The 25,667-nt window shown below is 41.7% G+C and overlaps 1 protein-coding gene across 1 annotated transcript; it reads left to right on the top strand.

Annotated features, from left to right (window-relative positions):
* The first annotated feature begins 1,894 nt into the window (after positions 1-1,894).
* On the top strand, positions 1,895-2,839 carry LOC134389653 (olfactory receptor 2Z1-like). Its single transcript, XM_063113227.1, has one exon. The coding sequence runs from the start codon at positions 1,895-1,897 to the stop codon at positions 2,837-2,839; it is 945 nt and encodes a 314-aa protein (XP_062969297.1).
* The last annotated feature ends 22,828 nt before the right edge of the window (positions 2,840-25,667 follow it).

Consider the following 25,667-nt stretch of genomic DNA (forward strand, 5'->3'; position numbering starts at 1 on the left):
GAATCCTGTTGGGTAGATTTTATTCTTAAAGAATTTTTTGTTTGGGCCGACCCCGTGGTGCACTCGGGAGAGTGCGGCCCTGGGAGCGCAGCAGTGCTCCCGCTGCGGGTTTGGATCCTATATAAGGATGGCTGGTGCACTCACTGGCTGAGCGCGGTGCTGCCAGTCACAAAAAGACAAAAAAAAAAAAAAAAGGAATTTTTTGTTTGACAGAACCAAAATTGGCCTCTCTGATTTCCAACCAGGTAGAGTGAGATAGTTAGGTCTCCCCTCCCCTTCTCATAACAGTTTGTTAGGTTTCAATGGTAGCTCTCACCTATCCAGAGAGACCTCCCTCAACCACCTCATCCAAAGATGCTTTCCCTAGTAAGTTTCTATAAGATGACTGTTTACTTTATTACATTGATTTCAATAAAAGTTATCCAGCTTACTTCTTTCCTTTTTTCTTATCTCTCTCCAGTGGGACTCTAAGCCTCATAGAAAACGAACTTGTTCTTTTTTTACCACTGTGTTCCTTCTGCTTCCTTCAGTGACTGGCACTTAGGAGGAGCTCCATTAATTGTCATTGAATGACAGATTGAATAAGTGAATACATGCAAAAAATTATTTGGATTGGCAGTCATTTAAGAATATTTTAAATGTCAGCTTTACTTTGACGTCAGCATGGGAAAAACCAAAGGATAGATACAGAGATGGGCAGTCAGTAGTTAAGCAAAGAGAAAAATCTTGACCACGTTTAGTGATTAGAGAGAATCAAGTCATAGAAGCTCAAAAATATCCAAGGTGAATATCATCAATGCTTTGAGCACAAGAGGATCTTGAGTAGACACCTGCCCAACACTGGCTCTTCCTGATCTCCAAGCAGCCCAAATCCTTTGGGCATCTAGTAACGCAGAATTCTACTGGATCCATTCAAGGTTGAACTCTTCTGATTTGAAAAGTCTAACTTCTCTATAGTTCTCTGTATTCTTCTCTATATTTTCCCATTGGTGATGGCAACAGATGCCTTTTGACCCAGAATTTCTCAGTGTTGGAGATGATGTGTGTGAACAGTGTTGCAGGACAATCTGAGTTTGCCTGGCAGGTGAGGTTGAAGGTAAGAAGTTCATATATTCTTAACGAGGTCATGGCAGTCCATCCTGATCCTTCATTCATCTCCCTTGTCCACTGCATTCATTCAGCATATTTTTGGTGAGTCCTTAATATATGCTAAGCATTATGTTCTCCACTCCCCTCCTATAAAATGAAGCCTCAGAAAGATGGATGACATTCTGGACAACTCACCCATCACCCCAGGACATTTGTTTCCAATCTCTGTCCCTCAGATGTTCCTTCACTGTGTACACCTCTTGCATTCACATCCTAAATATCATCCCACCTTTTACTCTTCCAAACTTTGGTTCTCTCCTTTTCTCATCCAAGAAATTAGAAAGAAGCTTTTTCTCATGGGTCTGGGCTTAGTCTTTGATACAGCCTTATCATCTTGGAACTGGTCATTCTATTTCCTTATCAGATCTCCTCAGAACCCCATTACTTGTTTGTCTCCAGGGCTTTTGGAGTGGTGTGTCAATTTTGCTCTCTAACTTGCCAACAGGCAGGTTAACTGCAAGTGTCGGTTTGTAGTGCTTTCCGCAGGGTGAAAAAAAGATTTTGACTCAGAAATAGCAGAAGCAGGGCAATATGATGCTGGTCCCCATCTCCTGCCCAGGGCCTATATAATGACCAATCATGGCTTTTTTTCCTACTGAGCATGAATCTGCTCATCACCTTCTTCAAGAGACTGTAGGCAGCTGCTATCAAACAATTGCAGTTGGCATGCAAGATGAAACAACGCTCTTTAGACCCCTTGCCAAATGCCCTGTTCTTCCTGCAGATGAATGATGCCTCCTGGAGGATGGGAGAATCAAATCAGTCAGCAGCCTCAGATTTCATTCTCATGGGGCTCCTCAGCAACACAGGGTCACACCTGGTCCTCTTCTTTCTTCTGGTCACCATGTTCACCATGGGTCTTCTGAGCAACACCATCCTGCTCTACCTGATTCACACAGACTCCAGGCTCCACACACCCATGTACTTCCTGCTCAGCCAACTCTCCCTGTTGGATGTTGGGTTTCCACTGACCACCATTCCCAAGATGATGGCTGACTTCCTGCAGGGAGGAGGCTCCATCTCCTTCGGGGGCTGTGCAGCTCAGATGTTCTTTCTGATGCTGATGGGTGTCTCTGAGTGTGCCCTGCTATCCCTCATGTCTTATGACCGCTACGTTGCTGTGTGCCACCCTCTGCACTATCCTGTGCTCATGAGACGTCAGGTCTGCCTGCTCATGGTGGGCACTTCCTGGTTCTCAGGTGTGCTCGTGGCCTCCATCCAGACCTCCATCACACTGCACTTCCCCTTCTGTGCCTCACACACTGTGGACCACTTCTTCTGTGAGCTGCCCGCCCTCCTGAAGCTCTCTTGTGCAGACACCTCTGCCTATGAGTTGGCACTGTCCATCCTGGGGGTGCTGATCTTGCTACTGCCCATTTCACTCATTGCCACCTCCTACAGCCATGTGCTGCGGGCCGTTCTCCGCATGCACTCAGCAGAGGCCCGACACAAGGCCTTCACCACATGCTCCTCACACATCACCGTGGTGGGGCTCTTTTATGGGACAGCCCTTTATATGTACATGGTGCCAGGCACCTACCACAGCCCACAGCAGGACAATGTGGTCTCCCTCTTCTACAGTCTCATCACCCCCACACTCAATCCCCTTATCTATAGCCTGAGGAACAGAGAAGTTAGAATGGCTTTGGTCAAAGTCCTTAGCAAACCTGGCTGCAGATTACGGAGATGACCGCATGGTGATGCTGCTTGTGCTAGGGACCCTTTCTTATAGCTGTGACCTACTTTTTATTTGCAGTCCATGTGATGCAAGACTTACTATCAGACCAGGTCCCTCCCTCCTACCAGACTCCCATTTTACTTTGGAGATTTGCAGGAAACAAACATAGTGATCCCAATCACTTAAACAGGATACATTTCTGCAGAGTGAGTAATGGATCTGGAATCCATCCCTTGAAATCAAAGCTGGAAAGAGGATCCAGGGGCTTGTCCTGACAGTGATGCTCTAAAAGTCCCTGCTCCTGATGATTCTTGGTAGTGTCTTGGTTTGGGTCTTATTTGCAGTTTTTACAGATGTAAAAGAGTGTCACTCAAAATATCCCTGACTGGTCAGTTCAAGCATGTGGTATTTTTGCTGTTTCAATTGCTGTGGAGCTGAGATGTGAGATGGTGAAGCCTCTTCCTGACCAGACATCAAGGCCATCTAAGATTGGATGCTGTCATTCTAAAACTTTTTGTTATCACCAATGCACACTAGAGTTAAGATTAGTCGATTAGTGATTTTAAGAGGAACGATGGCACCCCTCTTCTTATATTTGCAGAGATATTTGCCTAATGTATCCCTTAGATGAAGAATCAGAGCCACTCCTATGCATGCAAAGGCTGAATTGACATGTCATCCTAAGCATTTTTGATGGCAGGTGCCCATTTATGTATAGTGGTATTGTGTGTGTCAAGGGTGCAGGTTACTGAGTGGGGCTTTTAATTATTTGAACCACACCATCAAGCCCACACTCAAACCCAAGCCTTACTTTCAGAGCTGGCTGGGACCCAGTCAACATACGTTCAGAGATGATACCTATGCTATACTACAGTACAGTGTCAGCAATGACTTATACCAGAATTTATGTGTGCAATAAATAAATTGTTATTTGTAAACCATCAAGGTTTTCTGTTATGACAGCACAGACCCCCAACAACATTATGAATGCATGCTATTATTATATTATTTACAGATGAACAAACTGAAGCACAGGGAGTTTAGGTAGCATATCCAAGGTCACACAGTTCAGAAGTAGGGGAGCTGGGATTCTGAATCCATGTTTAACAACATCACAATGCTCCCAGATGACAAAATGACTCCTAAAGACTACAAAGGAAGTAAAACAAATCAAGGCAAGGAGATAGAGCATGATGGTGAGAATTCTCCTACCTCCGGGTGGCCATAGACATCCTGGGTATGGTCACTCTGAGGTCATAAGTGGATAAGTAAATGCCTGGGAGCCCTTATCACAGTGTCTTGCTGCTCTGCATAATGAGCAGGTGAACAGGGTGGATGAAGAGGATTTCTGCAATTTTATAAACCTGCAGGATTAAACCAAAACACCCTGAGTCTTATCTATTGCATTTCTTTTGAAATGTTGTTACTATTTCTTCCAGATCTGGTAAAGCTTCCCTGAAGTTTCCATAAGTAGACTTAAAGTTTTCTTTAAAAATAGACTGCAGGAGTGTATATTCCTCCCCAAATGTAAAATACTTTTAAGCTTTTCTTTATATTGTCTATTTTTTATTTTGTCTGCTATACTCTAGAATTATTCCTCAGATTGATCTTCCAGCTTATCAATTCTCTCTTTGCTTTTGTTCACCTTGCTATTGCTACATCAATCAATTACATATTTCTTCTTTCTATTGCCTATTATTGATTATTTTATCATAACTGCCTGTTCTTGTTTTATGCATACGATCTTTTTGTTTATTACTCTGTAACTACTAAATGTACTTATTTTTAAATAATTTTCATATTTATCTGTTATCACCAAATTTTGAATGTAATTTGCTCCATACATCTGGTAGGTTGCCACTCATGGAATTGCTTTCTTATATTTTTTGTAATCCTGGGTTGAACACTTGTGTCTGGGTGGGTATTCTCATATATTCATTCTGCATTTTATTCGTCTCCTTGTGGGTGGCTTTGGGGCATTCGCTTCCCATATTGGACAGCGTAGTTCAGCCTGGCTTTGTGATAATACAATGAGCAGCCCTTCCTTATTGCTGAGACCCCTTCACCCCATAACTCTTCCATTTAGAAATAAATGCAATTCCTTATTGCTCCTCTATCATTAGTATTATTCCCTTATTAAATCAGAATTTCTAAACATCAAAAAAAAATTGTGAGCATTAGTATTCATCCTCAGTAATAGATTCCTGAAGTTCTAAGGAGCTCCGTCACAGGAAGATGCTTCTACTATACTATAGAAAAGCCAGATAAGCTACAAATCATCATTTCATTTAAAATTACTGAAGAGTGATGGATGCAAAGAAGTTTAAATAAATTAAACTCCAAAGAAGAATAATCCCTTCATAGACAGGTAAAGAATGTGAGCCAATTTCATACCTAAGGCTAGGATGAGTGTTCAGGCAAAGAGCTGGACTGCTCTAGGTGGAGAAATTTTCTAGGAAGATAACATTTTCCAACCTTTAAAGATAGTGTGGGCTATCACTATTTAATTATTTAATATTATAATACTATACTATTTAATTATAATAATAATCACTATTGATTGGAATCTGGGAGAACCCTAGACACAAATATAAATCTCTCACTCTGATCATTTGGTCCCAAGAAAATTTTGCTGGGCAAGGAGCAATGGGAGTGGAGCTGAAAAGCAGACACAAAAGTCACAGGGGAGATGAATCCAAAAGTGAACGGAAATCAACTAACATTTTATTTTAAACCAACCTCTTGCCACTTCAAATTCTGATAAAATCAAAAAGATCACCTACCTCAGAAGGAGCTAGAAAGTTTGGGGTCAAGATTAATAGCAAAGAGATCCCTCATTACCTTACACTAAAACATTGGTGCAAGGTCAAGGGTTCAGATCCCCATGCTGGCCAGCTGCTAACAAATAAATGCATAAATAAATAAATCACAAGTGAAATAAAGCTAAATAAAACTGTGTCCCAGCACCAATTTTTCTGGACTCAGTGGAATCAAAAAGATTAGCCCCATGGCCTGCCTCAGCGATAGAGGAAAAAGCACATTCTGTCTAGAAAAAGACAAAGTTAAAATAAATATTTTATAGTTCAGCTTTTACTGCTCTTTTATTAAAAAAAATACCTGGCACAGAATAAGAAGGTATGACAAAATGGAGCAGGAGAATGTGATCCACAATAGAGAAAAATCAATATGACATATCTACCCATAACCCAGAAATTGGAGTTAGCAAACAAAGAAAATTATAAAAGTGCTAAGGAATTGTGAAGGAAAAAAATGGACAAAATGTGTAAACAGACGGTGGATTTCAGCAGAGAAATTAAAGCTCTCAAAAGAAACCTAATGGGGATTCTTGATGTGAAAAACTAGTTTAAAGGAAGAATTTATTAGATGAGCTTAACAGAAGAAGAAAACACAGTGAATTTAAAGTTCTTGGGAAAATACCCATCCTAAAGGAGAGAGGTAGAAAATTAAAAATAATACTGAGTAGAGCATAATAGACATTTGGGACAATTAAAAAAAAAAGTTTATGTACATGCAATTGAAGTTCCAGAAGAATAAGAGTGAGGGAGTGGAGCAAAAAACTTTGAACAGATATTGGATGAAAGATCTTCAGAGCTGATAAAAGACATCAACCCACAGATCTAAGAATCTCAGTGAAGTCCGTGCAGCATAAATACAAAGAAAGAATAAATCATACTCAAATTGCTGGAAACACAGATAAAATATCAAAAGCAGCCAAAGAGACAAACCTCAGCAAGATGGCAGAATACGACTTTCCCACACTTCTCTCCCCTGCAGAGAAATCAATTTGAACTACTACCTACACATTAAAATACCTTCACAAGAGTTAGGGAAACCAGGTGAGAAATTACACCACTTGGGAGTAGCACAGAAATAAGAAAAAATACACTCAAGAGAGTAGGAAGGACAGTTTTACATTATCCATGTCACCCCTTCCCCAACCACAGCATCAAGATACCCTCTACTTGGGGGAAGAAGAGGGAAGTGAGCAATGATTTGCCTCAGACCCTAATACCAGGTCGACCCCAGTAAAACCCAGCACTGGGTAAACCCCCACAGCCCTGGATTCTAGGCCAGCACTCACACGCTGAGCTTCGATACCTGCCCTGGCACTGGGCAAGATTCCACAGCCAAGGAAGGGCTCTGAGCCTGCCCAGCAGTCTCGGTCTCCATGCCTGCTCCACTTCCAGGCCAACTCCAGTGGCTCCAGGCTCAAGACCACACCCAGCACTGAGCTGGCTCCTATGGTCCCAGGCTTCAGGTCCATTCCAGAGCTCAGCATCCCCCCACACACTAGTCATTAGGCCAGCCCCTGAAGCCCCAGGCTCCAGGTCCACCCCAGGTTTCAGACCAGTCCAGAATCAGATTGACCCACATATCCCCAAAAGTCAGGCCCACCCAAGCACCAGATTGGTACAACTGGCCTCAGGTACCAGGTGATCACCTGTAGACATAAGCTCCAGGTCTGCATAGTGCCGTGCGTGTCCTTCCAGCCCACGCACCAAGGTGTGCTCTGCAGCCCCACACTCTAGCAGACCCAGGGTCCAGGCCATCCCCTGAAGACCCAGGAACCAGGTAAGCCTTTGCAGATCAAGCTTCAAGCCAGCATCTACACAACCATCCTCCAGGCAGAACCCAACAACTCCGGGCTCTAGGCTGGTCGCCATGGCCCCAGGCTTCAGGCCATCTACTTGGGTGCAGTATCCAGCTAGCATTCATGATCCTTGGCTCCAGACTGGTCCCATAGACCAAGAACACACCCAACAGCAAATTACCCCCAAGCTCTCAGCTACAAGAAAGCCCACAACCCTTGCAGACCCCAAGCAGAGTATAGGGAGCTGCCTGGAGACCACACAAATGCATACATGCATTTTTCTAGAGAAGGAATTCATGCTGTGTCCTCCCCACCCCACCCCCAGGTCCCAGGCTGCCAGAGCCATTGCCATTTTGATGGAAGAGCCACCACCAGAGTGCATCCTTCTCTGGGGCCCAATCAGTCCTGCCTCTTCATATCCCTGAAGTCCTGTCAACATCCCACCACATCCACCCAGAGGGCTAGAGCATCACAACACCAACAGGACCCAGCAGTGTAGCTGTGATTCTAGCACACAAACCCATGCAGCACTCTGTACCCAAGATTGCAGGCAACCCAGGACAGTAAGGAGGCCACCCCAAGACAAAGAAAGCCAATGGCAAACTCCTTTGGGAAGCCTGAAACTCAGCCACTCTAGGCCCTCTGCCATAAACACTGGTGGTCTGCTCACTGCAGCAGCAGAGCAGCCAAGGGTTTGGTCCTGCCACTGGGCAAGGCCCTGACTTTCCCGTTACCTCACCCAATCCAGCAACAGAGCCGCCCAATGCTCACATGTCACTCCCTGGCAGAGGACCCTCCTGCCTTCCCACCCACTCCACTGAGGGTACCACCCAGCACCCATGTGCCCCTCCCAGGGGCTCAAGAATCCACCCACATCCTTGAAGCCCTCATCCCACTCCAGCGGCAAAGCCACAGAGCATTAATTTTCAATAAATGATGTTGAAGAAACTGGATATCCATATGCAAAAGAATGAAACTAAACCCATATCTCTCATCATATACAAAATAAAAAATCAAAGACTTGATACTATAAAACTCTTAGAAGAAAACACAGAGAGGGCTGGCCCCTGGCTCAGTTGGGAGAGTGTGGTGCTGGTAACACCATGGCCACAGGTTAAGATCCCCTTACTGGTCATCTTTAAGAAGAAAAGAAAACACAGAGAAAACATTTCAAGACACTGGTCAGGACAAATATTTTGTGGATAGAACTTCAAAAGCATAGGCAACCAAAGCAAAAACAGACAAATGATATATCAAACTAAAAAGATTCTGCACAGCAAAGGAAAGACTCAACAGAGTGAAAAGGCAAATCGCAGAATGAGAGACACTTCTCAAAATACGACATAGAAATGGGCCACAAATATATGAAAAAATGCTCAGCATCACTAATCATCAGGGAAATGCAAATCAAAACCACAATAAACTAACATCTCACACCAGTTAGACTGACTAGTATCCAAAAGACAAAATATAACAAATGCTGGCAAAAATGTGAAGAAAAGGAAACTCTTATAAACCACTGATGGAAATGTAAATTGGTGGAGCCATTATGGAAAAAAGAATGGAGGTTCATCAAAAAAAGAAAAACAGAACCACCATATCGTTACCAAACTCAGGTCCAGCTGCCTGCCCCCTTGAGAAGGAAGGAAAAAAAACTCAGAAGTCAAATAGTCGGTGCCTAGAAAAGCAGACATATTCAGCTGAAGGAGATGGTAGCCTGTCCCATCTCAAAGAATTAGATTTACTGAGGGGTATTTAAAGAGAGGGGTGAGGGAATAGAACATGGGAAGTGAAAAGCAGGAGAGAAGGAGACGTGAGCTACAAGGGGTCCATGTCTGTGAGTCAAGTACAAGGTCTCGCCAAAGCCTGATCTTGTTTCTCTTCTCATCTTTGCTGTTATCTCAGGGCCCTGAAAGATTTTTGATTTGCTCCAGAGTTAATGAACTTCTCTTCAGTCTTTTGCATGGTTTTGCTTCACAGAGCTCTGGTTGACTTGGCTGGTGCCCAAGGTCAGCTTCAGTCATTTGGCCTTGATCACATCTCAAAACTCTACAAGTCTCAAAGAAAGAACTGTCAGCTTTGCAAAGTGTTGATTAACTTCTCAGCCTTGTTTTCCTATTTAGCAAGCAAGATAAGAAAGTCAGGGGGTGGGAAGAAAGAGTGGAGAGGGGAAAAACTGTCCTTTTTAAAATCCCCCCCCCCCGCCCCTTGCAGCCCAGGTGGTTTTACGTCCCAGCATGGCCTCAGTCCTGCTCACTCCAACAGCTTCCCACTGTCAATAGTTCTTTCCATTTCTATGGAATAGGCATCCAACTCATCTTACTGCTTTGAGCTGGTTCAGGGCATAGTAGGGATTAATTTGGAATAGATCTTTTTGACATGATGGAGGGCATAGCTTTTGGTGACTGGCTGGAGTGGCAGAGGGACCAAGGGCATTTGTTTATCTGTTGTCTTAGCAGTTGATTGACAGCAGGCTGTAGTACACATAATACAAAGCTTAAGCATAAGGAAGAGAACAAAGATGCTGATTATTATAACAACAAAAATTTGGAATGCAAATTGAAATAAATTTCTTAATCCCAAAAGTAGCCAACTAAACAAATCAAGTGTCAGTGACTTGCACCTCCGGTAACCATTTTGCATGGGCAAATATTTTGTTTACTCAGGTTTCAACTTCTCCCAAGGTATTAATGTAAGGGCAACAGGTGATGATGGCTGAGGAAAAAACCCCTCCCTGTGCTGTGCAGGAAATCCGCAGCTGTGCAGCTGTCCAGTACTACTTAGGCTAGGGAGTTTAATGGTTTCTGCTGGGCCACTATGGCTCTGCAAGTGTCTTCTGCTACTTGGCCCATAGTAGTTGATAGACTCTGGATCATATCTCAACAGATTCATTGTCTATAAGGGGAAAACATAGCACTAATAAGGCTTTGCCACCGAGTATCCTGGTATGCTCCAGGAAGCAAGTCTCTTTTAGCTCTATGTCTGGCAACATCATATATTTCTTTATGTAGAGAGAAGGTAGTAATGTGGTGACCTAAATGGCAATATCCCTCAATTTTCCAGCTATTCAAATACTTGTAAGCCCATCCCTGAGTTGGCGAATCTATTCCAATACCACAAACAAAGGTGTATCATTTGGGGGCACATATTACACCCCCCAGGGCATCTCTATGTAATTGATCACTTATAGGCAGTAATTTAAAAATTGTATCCAACCAAGTATCAGCCCTTTTGTAGGCTGGCCCTTTCCCAGCAGGGGTATAACTTATAGAGGGAAGTTGAAGACATAACCTGGAATGTTTTCCCTCTTCTGGGCATTCAGTTGATGAATAGAGGACTGAAGGAAGGATCCCAAGGGCAGAGAAGGAGGTCTGCTGAAGTGTGAGTATCGACCTGGTCAGGGACAATTCATCTCAGGGACATTTATGACTGCTTAAAATAGGTGGCGTCATTACTAAACAGGGAGCAGGAGGATTATCAACCCCTACTAATCGTATGTGAAAAGTCACATTAGAGGGTGGCTACTGTAAGTATACAGTAGCATAAGGAATTTGAGCAAATTCTACAATGGGCATTACCAAGGGCATGTATTGATCTTGAATAGCTCTTGATCATTTGTGACGTATCCAACAGTCCGTTAAGATTCTCCCGGTTGTGAGGCTTGTGAGAGCCTAAAAATGATGTTGTCCTTCCAGGCAGAGGACATTGCTACAAGATCCATGAAAAATATATTACTCATCTTTTTTCTTGAAAAGAAGCTTTAAATCTTCAATGGGTCACAAGCCCCCTGGTTGGCAGACTTGGTTATGTCATCTTTTTCTTCAGGAGCCAGCCTCACTCGGGAAAGATGTATCCACAGTTTGACTCCTGCAAGCTTTAAAGCAGTATGAGTTGCTAGTAGGACGTCAAAAGGCCAGTGCCATTTTCCTGTTGGCTGGTATTCTTTGTTCTTTCCAGGTTTTTAATAAGACCTTGTCTCCCAGCTGGAAAGGATGCAAAGTCTCATTAGGCGGAACAGGGAACCTGGAGAGAACAAACTCATGAAGAGTGCTTAGTACCTGACATAATTGTTGTACATACTGTTTGATATGATTTCATGTTCTGTCCCTTAGTAATCCTAACCTAGCCCAGAAAGGTCTCCCAATTTAAGTCCACTTCTAGGTGCAACCCAGACCCTAAGCGATGCAATTGCCAACACCTTCTCCCAGATTAAATGAGTCTCTTGACAAAGTTTTTCTATGGTCTTTTTCAGAGTGTGGTTCATATCCTCAGTCCTACCCTGTTGACTGAGGTCTCCAAGATGAGTATAGTTTCCATTTAATCTGTAAGGCCATGCTTACCTTCTGTGTGGCCTTTGAAACAAAGTCTGGTCCATTGTCACTCTGAATTGTGCTTGGAAAGCCAAACCTAGGTATTACTTCTTTAATAAAATTCCAGCAATGTTTGAAGTCTTCTCTGTTCTTGTTGGGTAGGCTTCAACCCACCCTGAAAAGGTTTCCACCATAACAAGCATAAATTTAAAGTTTCCCATTGTCATAGGCATCTGAGTGAAATTTATTTGCCAATCCTCTACAAGATAGATTCCCTTATATTGCACTCTTTGTTGAAGAAGATGTTTGCTAGTTTCAGGGTTATTTTTAGCTCACTTGAGTCACTCACTGCATGGCTCTCTGCAAATGAGGTCCCTTCAAATGTGGCTTCATTAAGTCCAATAGAGCATCTCTACCATAGTGGGTACTTTCACGAAGGTGTTTTACTATAGGATAGGCCAAGGCTTCTTTTAGCAAAACCATACCATGATTGCTCAATTTCCACATGGAATTGGTATTTGTAAATCCCCACTCTTTAACACATTCCTCATCTTTTTCTGTACAATGAGTCAAATTCTGATAAGTCTACATGCAGTATTAGAGCTCCAATGAGGTGAGACTCTATTGCCTCTTTTGCAGTTTGTTTAGCAGCTTTGTCGGTGGCTGCATTTCCCTTGATAACCTGAGAACCATCCCTCTGGTGTCCTGGACAATGCATTACCACCACTTTGGTAGGAAGCATTATTGCATCTAAAAGAGTCAGTATCTCAGAGGCATATTTAATGTCCTTGTTGTTGGAAGTTAGTAATCCTCTTCCTTCCAAATAACTCCACAAGCCTGTATTATCATGAAAGCATACTTAGAATCTGCATATATGTTTACCTCTTTTCCAATGGAAAGTTGGAGGGCCCATGTAAGTGCAATCTGCTCTGCTTTCTGAGCTGAGGAACTGATTGAGAGGGAATGGGCCTCTGTTACCTCAGTTAAAGTCATGACTGCACGTCTGTGCTCCATGAAGTTGCTACCATCAGTGAACCATTCCCAATCTGGGTTAGGCAATGGTTGGTCCAACAGATCTGGCTGGCTGGAATAATCTGCATCTATAACTTGAAGGCAGACATGCATTAGGCTGTCCTCTATGCCATTGGTGGGCAGCAGGGTGGCTGGGTTCAGGTTGGTAGTTGTCAGTAAAACTGCACTAGGTTATTGAAAATAATTGCCTGGTATTTGCCCATATACACCCAGAAGAATCCAGTAACCTTCTCTTTGTTCTAAAAGAGTCAGCACCTGGTTGAGTACACACACTGCAACAGGTTGCCCCAAAGTAAATTTTTCTGCTTCTTGTAACACATCACAGGTGGCAGGTACAACCCTTAAACTGGGCAGCCATCCCTTGGTAGTTTGTTCCAGCTGTTTAGAGAAGTATGCTATAGGTCGGGGCACAGTTCCAAGTAACTGGTGAAAACCCCCAGTCCAAACCCTTGTTTTTCAAGTATATACAGGTTGAAATGATTTTGAGGGTTGGAAAGTCCTAAGGTGGGAGCCATTGTCAATTTATCCTTTATGGTTTCAAATGCCCACTGGCATTCCTTAGTCCAGTATAGACCCTTGGTGTCTGGCTCCTTTAATGCCTCATATAAGGGGTACGCTATTAGCCCATAGTTTGGAATCCAGATGCAACAAAATCCAGCCACTCACCAAAACTCCACAATGGTCTCTTACTGCTTGGGGCTTGATTACTGCTATAGTTTTCTTTCTTTCAAAGAGAAGACTGTGTTTTCCTTTACACAGTGAAAAACCTAGAAAGGTAATTTTTTCCATCCAAATTTGGGCTTTGGAAGAAGAAACTTTATATCCACATTCAGCTAAATGATTTAAGGTCATAATGGTTCTCTTTAAGCATTTGTAGGTAAGGCTAGCAATACACAGATAATCTACATATTGTAATGATTCCTTCATCAAGCTGAAGGGGTCTTAAGTCTCTAGTTAGCACCTCACTAAATATTGGAGAATTGGAGAATTTTTAAATCCCTGAGGCAACACATTCCGGCAATATTGGGAAACAGTTTTGTTTTGTTTTGTTTCAGGATCTTGGCTTTCAAAGACAAATAGCTGTGCTTCTTGTTCAACTGGTATGCAGAAAAATGCATCCTTCAAATCCAAAACTGAAAACCAAATCTGGGGCCTCATAATCTCCCAGTGTGGTCATCAATAATGTATAAAGACTTGGAACAGTGGTGTGGACATATTGTAGTACTTATTTATAGCTCTGAGGTCTTATACAAAGCAATACTCATTAATATGAGGTTTCTTTACTGACAATATAAGGATGTTATAGGAAGATTGGCAGGGCCAAATAAGTTCATGTTTCAAAAACTTCTGCAGCACAATACCTTCTAAGCCTTCCCTTTTCAGGGGACATTGCTTTTTCCTAGAACTCCTGCTCCTGTCTTCAGTTCTATAGTTACCAGAGTTATATTTTTGGCTCGGCCAGGAACCCCATCTGCCCAAACTGTTTCATTCACTTAATCATAGACTTTGGGAGGAAACAGTTCACCTTTTGGAGGTCTAACTCTGGCAAGGATCATCTGGAACTGCAAGGCTTGCTCAGGAGGCACTCGCATCTGCATATGCTGTTTCTTAGGAGAAAAAGTCACTTGTGCATTTAATTTACATAGCAAATTTCTTCCCAGCAAAGGGATGGGACACTCAGGCATATGCAGAAAGCTGTATCTCAATGTCATGTCCCCCAGATGGCACTGCGGACGTTGAAGAAAAGGCTTTTGTTGGGACCTACCAGTAACTCCTATAATGGGAACTGTCTTCCCAGCACTTTTAGCTAATTTAGTGCTTAAGACTGAGTAACCGGCTCCAGTGTCCAACAGAAAATCAATTAATGCATTCCCCACTGTCAACTGTACCTGGGCCTCCTCTGGAGAAAGAATTAGTGGCTCTGAAAATTTTAGTGGAGCCCCAGTCCCCTTCATTCATCACCAGAGATGCCTTCCTGTTTTATCGTTTGCTTTTTTGCTGTGTCCTTCTGCTGTACCTTCAGGCAGTCTTGAACCCAGTGCCCTTCATCTTTACAGGAAAAGCATTGATTGCCCCCTGGTGGCCCTTTCTGTCCTCACCTCTATTCTCTTCCACTTTTTAATTTCTCTTGCTTTTCCACTGTTTCAACAAATTTTGGAGCTTGTTTAGCTTTATGGGATCTCTGGCATTAAGCACCCTATATGCCACCTCCACAAGCTGTGAGGGATTCATCCCTGCAGCTCCATCAAGCTTCTGTAACCTACAGCAGATATCTGGAGCACTCTCTCCAATAAAAGACATATCTACCATCCTCATATTCTCTGGGGCCTCTGAATCTGCATCAGGATACTTTTGATATGCCTGGCATACAAGTTCCAAAAATTGAGCTGGGTTCTCATTTACTTCTAGTTGTAACTCTTGTGTTTTATTTAAAGTCCTCTGCTTAGGCATTCCCTGTTTAACCCCTGACAGTATACTCCATTGGAAACCATCCAGCCTTGCCATCCCATCATTATTTGGGTCCCACTTAGGCTCAACCAGAGGCACAGCCCCTGCAAGATCTGGGGTTCCATTAGGATCCTCTTCATGGAGGCGGTGAGCCTCATCTTTCACCTTGTCCGTCCAAGTCACCTCTCATCAGCTGTTAATAGAATGTTCATTAAGGCCTGCATATCTGCCCACATGGGTTGATGAGTATTAAAAACACTGGTGAAGAGATCAGCTATTTTCTGAGGATCGTTTCTATATGGAGGATTCGAATGTCTCCAATTTAACGAGTCTAAGGTAGAGAAAGATATATATACCCAGTAAAATCCTGCAGGTTGGCCATGGACATTCAGTCCATCAACAGGGAAGGGGCGGAGTGAAAATTTCCCCCCTATAGTCAGGTACACACTTGAGCCAAAACGGGTGCCCTGCTGAGTCTTAGAAGGAGAGACTGTTCTGGAACACTGATCATATTGGAGTGGGGCTGATGCCCCATGTAACGCGTCATCAGGAAGCTCTGGGGCCACCATTTGAGGCTGAGGTGCCTCAGGCAGTGGCTCAGGAAGGGGTACCACTGGAGGTCCCATAAGATTCAAAGCCTCTACAACTGTTGATTTTCCACTTCATTACCCTCTCTATCCTCACTGTCTGGAAAAAGGGGATAGGATAACAAGGTGGCTTATCAAATAGTTTGGGGAAGCCACCTTGTTGTACCATTAATTTGGACCCTGATCCTCCTCTCGAAGAGCCCCAATTATATAAAAGCATGAAAGACTGAACATAAGGTATTTCATCCCATTTGCCTTGTCTCTGGCAAAACAATTCCAGTTGTACCAAGGTGTGATAATTAAGAGATCTATTTAGTGGCCACCGTTCTCCAGAGTCTGACACATACACAGGCCACACATTACTGCAATAGCACACCGTTCCTATCTTGGTCATGGATGCATATCTTAAAGCTGGCCAATCTCCCAGAATACAGCCCAGAGGACTTCGAGCCAGGATAGAGAAATTACCTGTGATATTAGTTTTGTTTTCACACTCATGCACACAGAAAAGTCAATCAAAAAGATGAAGCACTTCCAAACAGACGAAATGCTGGTTTCTATGTCCTACAGCTGTCTACAAACACCAAGCTAGTTCATAAACAAATGATGTAGGAAAACAGCTTGTGACATACACACCAAGACACTCACACACCAAATGGAGCACTCCTCCAGATGAATGGTTGGTCAAAGCTTCAACAACTCATATTCCACACTAATGGTACCTTTCCCTAACAGTGTGAATAGAGAACTTCCAGCATGTATGCTGGAGCAAACTTACCCAACCCCTAGAGTCAACTCCTCACTAACACTGCTTTTCTTCACCAACTAAAAGGCAGGGAATCAGTGGTTAATGCCATTGCTGGAATTCAGAGAGTCATCTCCAGGACAAATGAGGTCTTGCAGCTGCTGGGAGTGATCCCTAGAATCCCAACCTCAGGGTCAGCCTACTACAGGCAGCTGACACCCACAGGCAGACCCCATCTTGCTCCCACAGAAGTGGGGGGGCTAAGCCACCCAAGGCACTCAACTCCTGGCTTGGCTAACCAAAATGTGTTACCAAACTTGGGTCTGGCTGCCTGCCCCCTCAAGAAGGAAAGAAAAAAGACTCAAAAATCAAATGGTTGGTGTTTAGAAAAGCAGGTGTATTCAGCTGAAAGAGACAATAGGCTACCCCACCTCAAGGACTTAGAATTACTGAAGAGTTTCTAAAGGGGTGCGGGGTTGAGAGAACAGAATGTAGGAGGTGAAAAGCAGGAGAGAAGGGCATGTGAGCTACAAGGGGCCCGTGTCTGTGAATCAGGTACAAGACCTCACCAAGGCTTCATCTAGTTTCTGCTCTCATCTTCACTGTTATCTCAGGGCCCTGCAAGATATTGTTTTGCTCCAGAGTTGAATCAACAATTCTGCAAAGTCTTTTGCGTGGTTTTGCTTCACAGAGCTCTGGTTGACTTGGCTGGTGCCCGAGGTCAGCTTCCAGTCATTTGGCCTTGATCATGTCTCAAAACTCTACAAGTCTCAAAGAAAAAACTGTTAGCTTTGCAAAGTACCGATTAGCTTTTCAGCCTTGTAGTCCCGTTTAGCAAGCAAGATAAGAAAGTCAGGGAATAGGAAAAAAGAGTGAAGTGAAAACAAACTGTCCTTTTAAAAAGCCCCCCACCCCACCCCCACAGTCCAGGTGGTTTTAGGTCCTAACATGGCTTCAGTCCTGCTCACTCCAACAATATGACTGAGCAATCCCACTACTGGGTATTTATCCAAAGGAAAGGAAATCAGAGATATCTGCACACATGTTTATTACAGTACTACTCACAACACCCAAGATATGGAAACAACCCAAGTGTCCATCAAAAGATGAGTGGATAAAGAAAAAGCGGTATATATGCACAATGAAATAGTATTCAGCAATAAAAAGGAATAAAATCCTGTCATTCATGGCAACATGGATGAGCCGGGAAATCATTCTGTTAAGTGAAATAAGCCAGGAACAGAAAGATAAACACAGCATGTATTCAGTGATATGTGGGAGCTAAAAAAAGTTATCTTGTAGAAGTGGAGAGTAGAATTATGGTTACCAGAGGATGGGAAGGGTTGGGAAGAGAGAGACATTGATTAACAAATAGTAACTTACAGCTAGATAGGAAGAATAAGTTGTATTATTCTATAGCACTATAGGGCGACTATAATTAACAATAATTTATTGTATATTTTCAAATAGCTAGAAGAGAAGATTTTGAATGTTCTCAACACAAAGAAATGATAATTGTTTGAGGTAATTAATAAGCAAAGAAAGGTATGATGTAAAGCCAGAATTTATCATTCACAAGAAAGCAGAGGGCAAAAAGTTGGAAAACTTTCAGCCTGGCCATGTGGTAGAGAAGCAGAGAGCATTCAGGAGAAAAATGCAATGGTACATCCCAGTGATGGTTTGCTAAGGAGATTAGTACAGAAGAAAGTGATTATCAAGAGAAAGGGGGAAAGGTCTTGAAGGCATTGCAGAAGTCTCTAGTACCAATCATTCCATTATAGGCCCAGAGGCTTAGGGAGACAGAATGGTCTTGGGGAATAGGACAGAGGTGCCCTCCATGGGATGCTTGCCCAGGGCCACCTCAGGAATCTGTTTCTAGCACCAGTACCCCATCTGCTTTGGCTCCTCTAGCCATGGCTAAATTGGCTCCAGGTATAGTTGGGACCACAGGTTTGAAAACTACAAGTCAGCTGGGTATAGTATTGTATAGTAGGGGACCTGAACACCCCTCTTTCAACATTGGACAGATCATCTAGGCAAAAAACCAACACAGGAACACAGGATTCAAACCATACTTTAGACCAATTGGACTTGGAAGACATCTACAGAACATTTCATCCAATGACCACAGAATATACATTCTTCTCATCAGCACATGGAACATTCTGTCCAGGATAGACCACATCTTAAGTCATGAATCAAGTCTCAACAAATTTTTTAAAAATTGAAATTATTTCAAAGTATCTTTTCAGGCCACAATAAATTAAAACTAGAAATTAATAACAAGCAAAACTCTGGAAACTATACAAAGACATGAAAATAAAATATGTCCTGAATGACGTATGGGTTCAAGAAGAAATTAAACAGGATATCAAAAAATTTCTAGTGAAAATAAAGACACAGCATACCAAAACCTGCAGGATACTACAAAAACAGTACTAACAGGTAAGTTTATTGCAATAAATGCTTGCATCAAAAGAATAGAAAGATTTCAAATAAACAACCTAAGGCTGCACCTAAAAGAACTACAAAAATGAAAATAATCCAATCCCAAAGTTAGTAGATGGAAAGAAATAATTAAGATCAAGCAAAACTAAATGAAATAGAGGCCCCAAAAATGATACAAAAGGTCAATGAAACAAAATGTTGGTTTTTTGAGAAGATGAATAAGAGACGAACCATTAGCTAGCCTAACTAAAAAAAGAAGAGAGAAGACTCAAATAACCAAAATCAGAAATGAAGAAAGAGACATTACAACCAATACCACAGAAATATAAAGAGTCATTAGAGAGTATTATGAACAACTATACACCAACACATTTGAAAGCCTGGAGGAAGTGGACAAACTTCTGGATACATACAAACTACCAAGACTTAACCAAGAAGATGTAGAAAACCTGAACAAACCAGTAATAAACAACAAGATTGAAGCAGTAATCAGCAGTCCCCCAACAAAGAAAAGCCCAGGACCAGATGGTTTTATTGCTGAATTCTACCAAACCTTTAAAGAAGAATTGACACCAATTCTCTTCAAACTATTCCAAAAAATTGAAACAGAGACCATTCTCCCAAACTCATTCTATGAGGCCAGCATCACCCTGACACCAAAACCAGACAAAGATACAATGAAAAAAGAAAACTATAGGCCAATATCTTTGGTGAACATAGATGCAAAAATCCTCAATAAAATATTAGCAGTAGAATACAGCAACACATCAAAAACAATATATACACCACAATCAAGTGGAATTCATCCCAGGGATACAAGAATGGTTGGACATATGCAAGTCAATAAATGTGATACACCATATCAACAAAATCAAAGACAAAAACCATGTATGATTATCTCAATAGATGCTGAAAAAGCATTTGACAAAATTCAACATCGCTTTCAGGTAAAGATACTCAGCAAATTATATATAGAAGGAAAGTATCTCAACACAATAAAAGCCATGTATGACAAACCCACCACCAATACGTTCCTGAATGGGGAAAAGTTGAAAGCTTTTCCCTGAAGAACAGGAACAAGACAAGGATGCCCACTCTTCCCACTACTATTTAACATATTATTGGGAGTACTGTTTTTTTTAAATTTTTTATTATACATACATGTGGGGTACAACATTGATTTTCAAAAATTGTGTAGAATGTGTGGTGGTTAGATCAGTATAGGTAGTTTATTCATCACTACCATACACAACCATTCTTTGTGTCCATTGACAAATTCCTCATTAGCTTCTCTCCCTCCCCTCCTCTTTTCCACCTCTAGTTTTCTGAAAGTTCAACATATTACTGTGATTGTTGTTTCTAGCCAGAGCAATCAGGCAAGATAAAAAAATAAAAGGAGTCCAGACTGGAAAAGACAAAGTCAAATTGTCTCTGTTTTCTGATGACATGATCCTATGTACAGTAAAGCCTAAAGACTCTACAAGAAAACTCTCAGAGTTGATAAATGATTTCATTAAAATTGCAGGATACAAAATCAACACGCAAAACTCAGTAGCATTTTTGTACTCCAACAATAAGCTAGCAGGGAAAAAATCAAGAAAGCTAGCCTATTTACAACAGTCAACCAAAAAAAACCCCAAAAATACAATAACTAGGAATCTATTTAACCAAGGAGGTGAAAGATCTCTACAATGAGAACTACAAATTGCTGCTGAAAGAAATTAAAGAGGACACAAGAAGTTGGAAAGACATTCCATGCTCTTGGATTGGAAGAATCAACATTGTGAAAATGTCCATACTTCCCAAAGCGATCTACAGATTCAACACAATCCCCATCAAAATACCAATGACATTCTTCACAGAAATAGAGAAAACAATCCTAATGTTCATATAGAACAAGAAAAGACCCCGAATAGCCAAAGCAATCCTGGGCAAAAATAAATACATAAATAAAGCCGGAGGCATAACACTACCTGACTTCAAATTATCACTGAAAGCTGTAGTAACCAAAACAGCATAGTATTGCCATAAAAACAGACACATGGACCAATGGAACAGAATAGAAAACCCAGAAATCAACCCGTCCACTTGCAGCCAACCTATCTTCAGCAAAGCCTCCAAGAACATACATTGGGAAAAGGACTGCCTCTTCAATAAATGGTGCTGGGGAAACTGGACATCCATATGCAGATGAATGAAACTAAACCCATTCCTCTCACCATATACAAAGATCAACTCAAAATGAATTAAAGAATTAAATATACGTCCTGAAACTATAAAACTCCTGAAAGAAAACATAGGGGACACACTTCAGGAAGGAAGACTGGGCAAAGACTTTATGCATAAGACCTCAAAAGCACAAGCAACCAAAGGAAAAATAAACAAATGGGATTGTATTAAACTAAAAGGCTTCTGCACAGCAAAAGAACCAATTAACAGTGCAAAGGACAACCTACAGAGTGGGAGAAAATATTTGCAAACTATGCATCTCTCAGAGGTTTAATATCCAGAATATAAAAGGAACTCAAACAACTTAGTATAAAAAGAAATAACCTGATTTTTTTTAAAATGGGCAAAGGAGCTGAATAGGCATTTCTCAAAGGACGATATACAAATGGCCAATAAACACATGAAAAAAATGCTCAGTATCACTCGGCACCAGGGAAATGCAAATCAGAACCACACTGATATATCATCTCACTCCCATTAAACTGGCTATTATCAAAAATATAGAGAATAACAAATGCTGGTGAGGATGTGGAGAAGGGGAACCCCTCCTACACTGTTGGTGGGACTGTAAATTGGTGCAGCCATTATGGAAAACAGTATGGAGTTTCCTCAAACAACTACAGATAGAACTACCATACAATACTGCAATTCCACTGCTGGGTATATACTCAAAGGAATGGAAATCATCATATTGAAGGGACACCTGTACTCCCATGTTTATTGCAGCTCTAATTGCAATAGCCAAGAGCTGTGTTTTAGTGCATTTTGTGCTGCTGTAACAGAATACCTGAGACTGAGTAATTTATAAAGAACAGAGGTTTTGATTTATGATTCTGGGACAGCTAATTTATAAAGAACACAGGTTTTGGTTTATGATTCTGGGACAGCTGCATCTGGCGTGGGCCTCAGGCTGCTTCTTCTTATGGTGGAAAGTGGCAGGCAGCCAGCATGTACAAGCAGATCACATGGCAAGAGGAAGCAAGAGAGAGCGAGGGGAGGTGCCAGGGTCGTCTAAACAACCAGCTCTTGCAGGAACTAATAGAACAAGAATTCACTCTTTACTCCCCCCACCTAGGGAGAGCATTAATCCATTTATGAGGGATCCACCCCCATGACTCAAACAGCTTCCAGCACTGCCACACAGGGGAATAGATTTCCACATGAGTTCTGGGAGGACAATACATCTAAACTCCATCAAATTGGGACCAACCTAAATGTCCATCATTAGACTACTGGATAAGGAAAACGTGGTATATTTACACAATGGAATATTACTCTGCCATAAAAATAATGAAATTCTGTCATTTGCAGCAACATGGATGAACTTAGAGAAACTTATGTTACGTGAAATAAACCAGGCACACAAAGAGAAATATTACATGTCCTCACTTGTAAAAGGGAGCTAAAAAATAATAATAGTAATAAACAAATAAATTTTAAAAAGAAAGATACAACAATCACAATAATACATTGAACTTTCAGTAGAAGAAAGCAGAACTGAGGTTATCAGAGATGGGAAAAGGAGAGAAGGATGGGGGAAAGGGAGGAATTGGTAAAGGGACACAAAAATCATAAACATTGTATAATGTTGAATATACTAATTATCCTTATTTGAATATCACATATTGCACACAGGTATTGATATTCAATGCTGTACCCCACAGATATGTCCAATCGACTATGTTCCAATAAAAAATAAATAAATAAGAAAAATACAAGCCAGAAGACTTGGTGGCATCCACGTGCTGTTAAGTCTGAAGGTACACAAATTTAAGTCTGAAGGTACACAAAATGCCAGAGCTGTGGAGGCTTGGGAGCCTCTATCCTGATTTCAAAGGGTATATGGAAAAGCCTGGGAGTCCAGGAAGAGATCTGTTGCAGTGATGGAGTCCGTGTATTGAATCTTCACTAGAACAATGCAGCAGAGAAACCCCATAAGCACCATGCCAACTGGAGCCATGAGGACAGGACCACCATGGAGACTCCAGAACTGTAGGGCTACCATCGTGCAACGCTAGCCTGAGAGAGCCAATGCATGGCCTCAGACCAGGAAAGCTATAGAAACAGAGCTGACTAGGAAGTTGAGGACTCAACCCCCACACCAGTGCACAGAGGACATCGAACATGGAGTCAAAGTACATTATTCACCAGCTTTAAGATTTGATGCCTGCCTTACTGGGTTTTGGACTTGCTTAGGACCTGTTACCCCTTTCTATTGGCCTATTTCTCCCTTTTTGGATGGAAATATGTATGCTATGTTTGTCCCACGATTATATCTTAGAAGTAGATAACTTGTTTTGATTTCACAAATAAGACTTTAAACTTTGGACTTCTGAGTTGAAAGAAGTTAAGACTGTGGGAATGAAATGAATGTATTTGTATGCAAAAAGGACATAAGTTTTGAGGAGCCAGGGGTGGAATGCAGTGGACTGAATGGACCCCCCAAAGTCTTTGAGGCTTAATCCATACTGTAACTGTTGAGGGTGAGAAATCCTATTATGGAAATTGAAAGGTGGGGCCTTGAAGAGGTGACTAGATTGTAAGGACCATGCCCTAGTAGATGGGCATGGTTCTTAGGGCTTTAAAAGCAGTACATGAGAGTCTCTCTCTCTCTCTCCCTCCCTCCCTCCCACCCACTATGCCATCCACCAAGTGAATGACACTCTGCATTGCTGTAGAGTCACTTCACCAGGTGTGTTCCCTGGACTTTGGACTTCCTAGCCTCTGAAAGTGTAGACAATAAATACTGTTTCTTTACAAATTACCCAGTTCCAGATATTTTGTTATGAGCAACAGAAAGACTAATACAGTGGCTGAATGCATAAAAATAAAAAGACCCAACTATATGCTGTCTGCAAGAGACTCCCTTCACCTTTAATGATAATGACATAAACTGAAAGTGAAGGGATGGAAAAAAGATATTCCATGAAAATGGAAACCAAAAGAGAGCTGGGATAGCTCTACTTAGAACAGACGAAACAGACTTTAAGTCAAAAGCTATAAATGTTACAAAGAAGATCATTATATAATGATAAAGGGTCAATTTATCAAGAGGATATAGCAATTGTAAATATGTATACCCCCAGCATTGGAGTACCTGAATATGTAAAACAAATATTAATAGATCTGAAGGGAGAGATGGACTATAACAGTAGGAGATCTCAATACCCTACTGACAGCAATGGTCAGACCATCCAGATAGAAAATCAATAACAAGGCCGGCCTGTGGCTCACTCGGGAGAGTGCGGTGCTGATAACACCAAGGCCACGGGTTTGGATTCCATATAGGGATGGCCAGTTCGCTCACTGAGTGAGCAAGGTGCTGACAACACCAAGTCAAGGGTTAAGATCCCCTTACCAGTCATCTTTTAAAAAAAAGAAAAGAAAAGAAAAAGAAAATCAATAACAAAACATTAGACTTGAATTTCACCAAATTTTGAAGACGAATTTTCCCCTTCAGAGAATCTCTCCTTATTTCCTGCCAACTATCTGGACACTATGTCAAGAAGAAACCAATTACTCATAGATCTCATCTCTCTAACACTTGCCAGTCAAATGTCTATTTTATGTTCAAAGAGCTTTCTTTCTCATCTGAACCATTGCTGAGTGTTGTATTTCAAAGAAAAGAGGCTCTCTAGTTCAAAACTTATGATTTGAAACCAATAGCAGTTGTCCCCTCCAATTCCAGATGACATCTCTACTTTCTCCAAATTCGACTTGAGAAGTAGATTATTATTATATGGAAGCAGCCTAAAAGGCTGAGAAATAACAGTTAATATGATCTTTATTGTAAAAAGGGAGAGGAATCTTATTACTTCATGTTGATTGTGTGTTGCTCTCTACTGTCTCTCCCATGAGGTGTGGGCAGGTTCATGGAACCATAAAACCAAGTAATTGCTAAAAACTTACTCCTCCTAGGATTCTCAGAGAAGCTAGAGGTTCAGGAGCTTATCTTTAAAATAAACTTGAGGGCTGGTCAGTTCGTTCATTTGGTTAGAGTGCAGCCCTAAAACACCAGGGTCATGGGTTTGAATCCCTGTACAGCCAGCCACGCCCCAGAAATAAAATTTAAATAAATAAATAAATAAACTTGATTGCCATGGATTAGAACCTGCTTATTGTCATCTTTGATGCCCACTTCCACACCCCCTTGGGTTTCATCTTCTCCAGCTCTCCTTTGTTGATATCCTTTTACCTCCACCATGGTCCCTAAGATTCCCAAAGAAAACATCCAGAATGAAATAAGGCAATCACTTTTGCAGACTGCTTCATCCCAATATCTTTTGCCATGGTTGTAACACAGATGAACAACAGTCTCCTTGACTATGATTGATGTATAGCTGTAGTGGATTGAAATTGTGTCCCCCCAAAACTCAGAGGCTTGAATTGTGTTCCCCAAGTTTTATGTATTGGAAAATTAGCCCTCACT

The sequence above is a fragment of the Cynocephalus volans genome, chromosome 10, assembly GCF_027409185.1.
Source record: "Cynocephalus volans isolate mCynVol1 chromosome 10, mCynVol1.pri, whole genome shotgun sequence".
In the NCBI taxonomy this organism is placed as follows: Eukaryota; Metazoa; Chordata; class Mammalia; order Dermoptera; family Cynocephalidae; genus Cynocephalus; species Cynocephalus volans.

Bases quoted from the DNA above. Each gene is read 5' to 3' on its own strand.
- LOC134389653 (XM_063113227.1), top strand. From the start codon at position 1,895: ATGGGAGAATCAAATCAGTCAGCAGCCTCAGATTTCATTCTCATGGGG.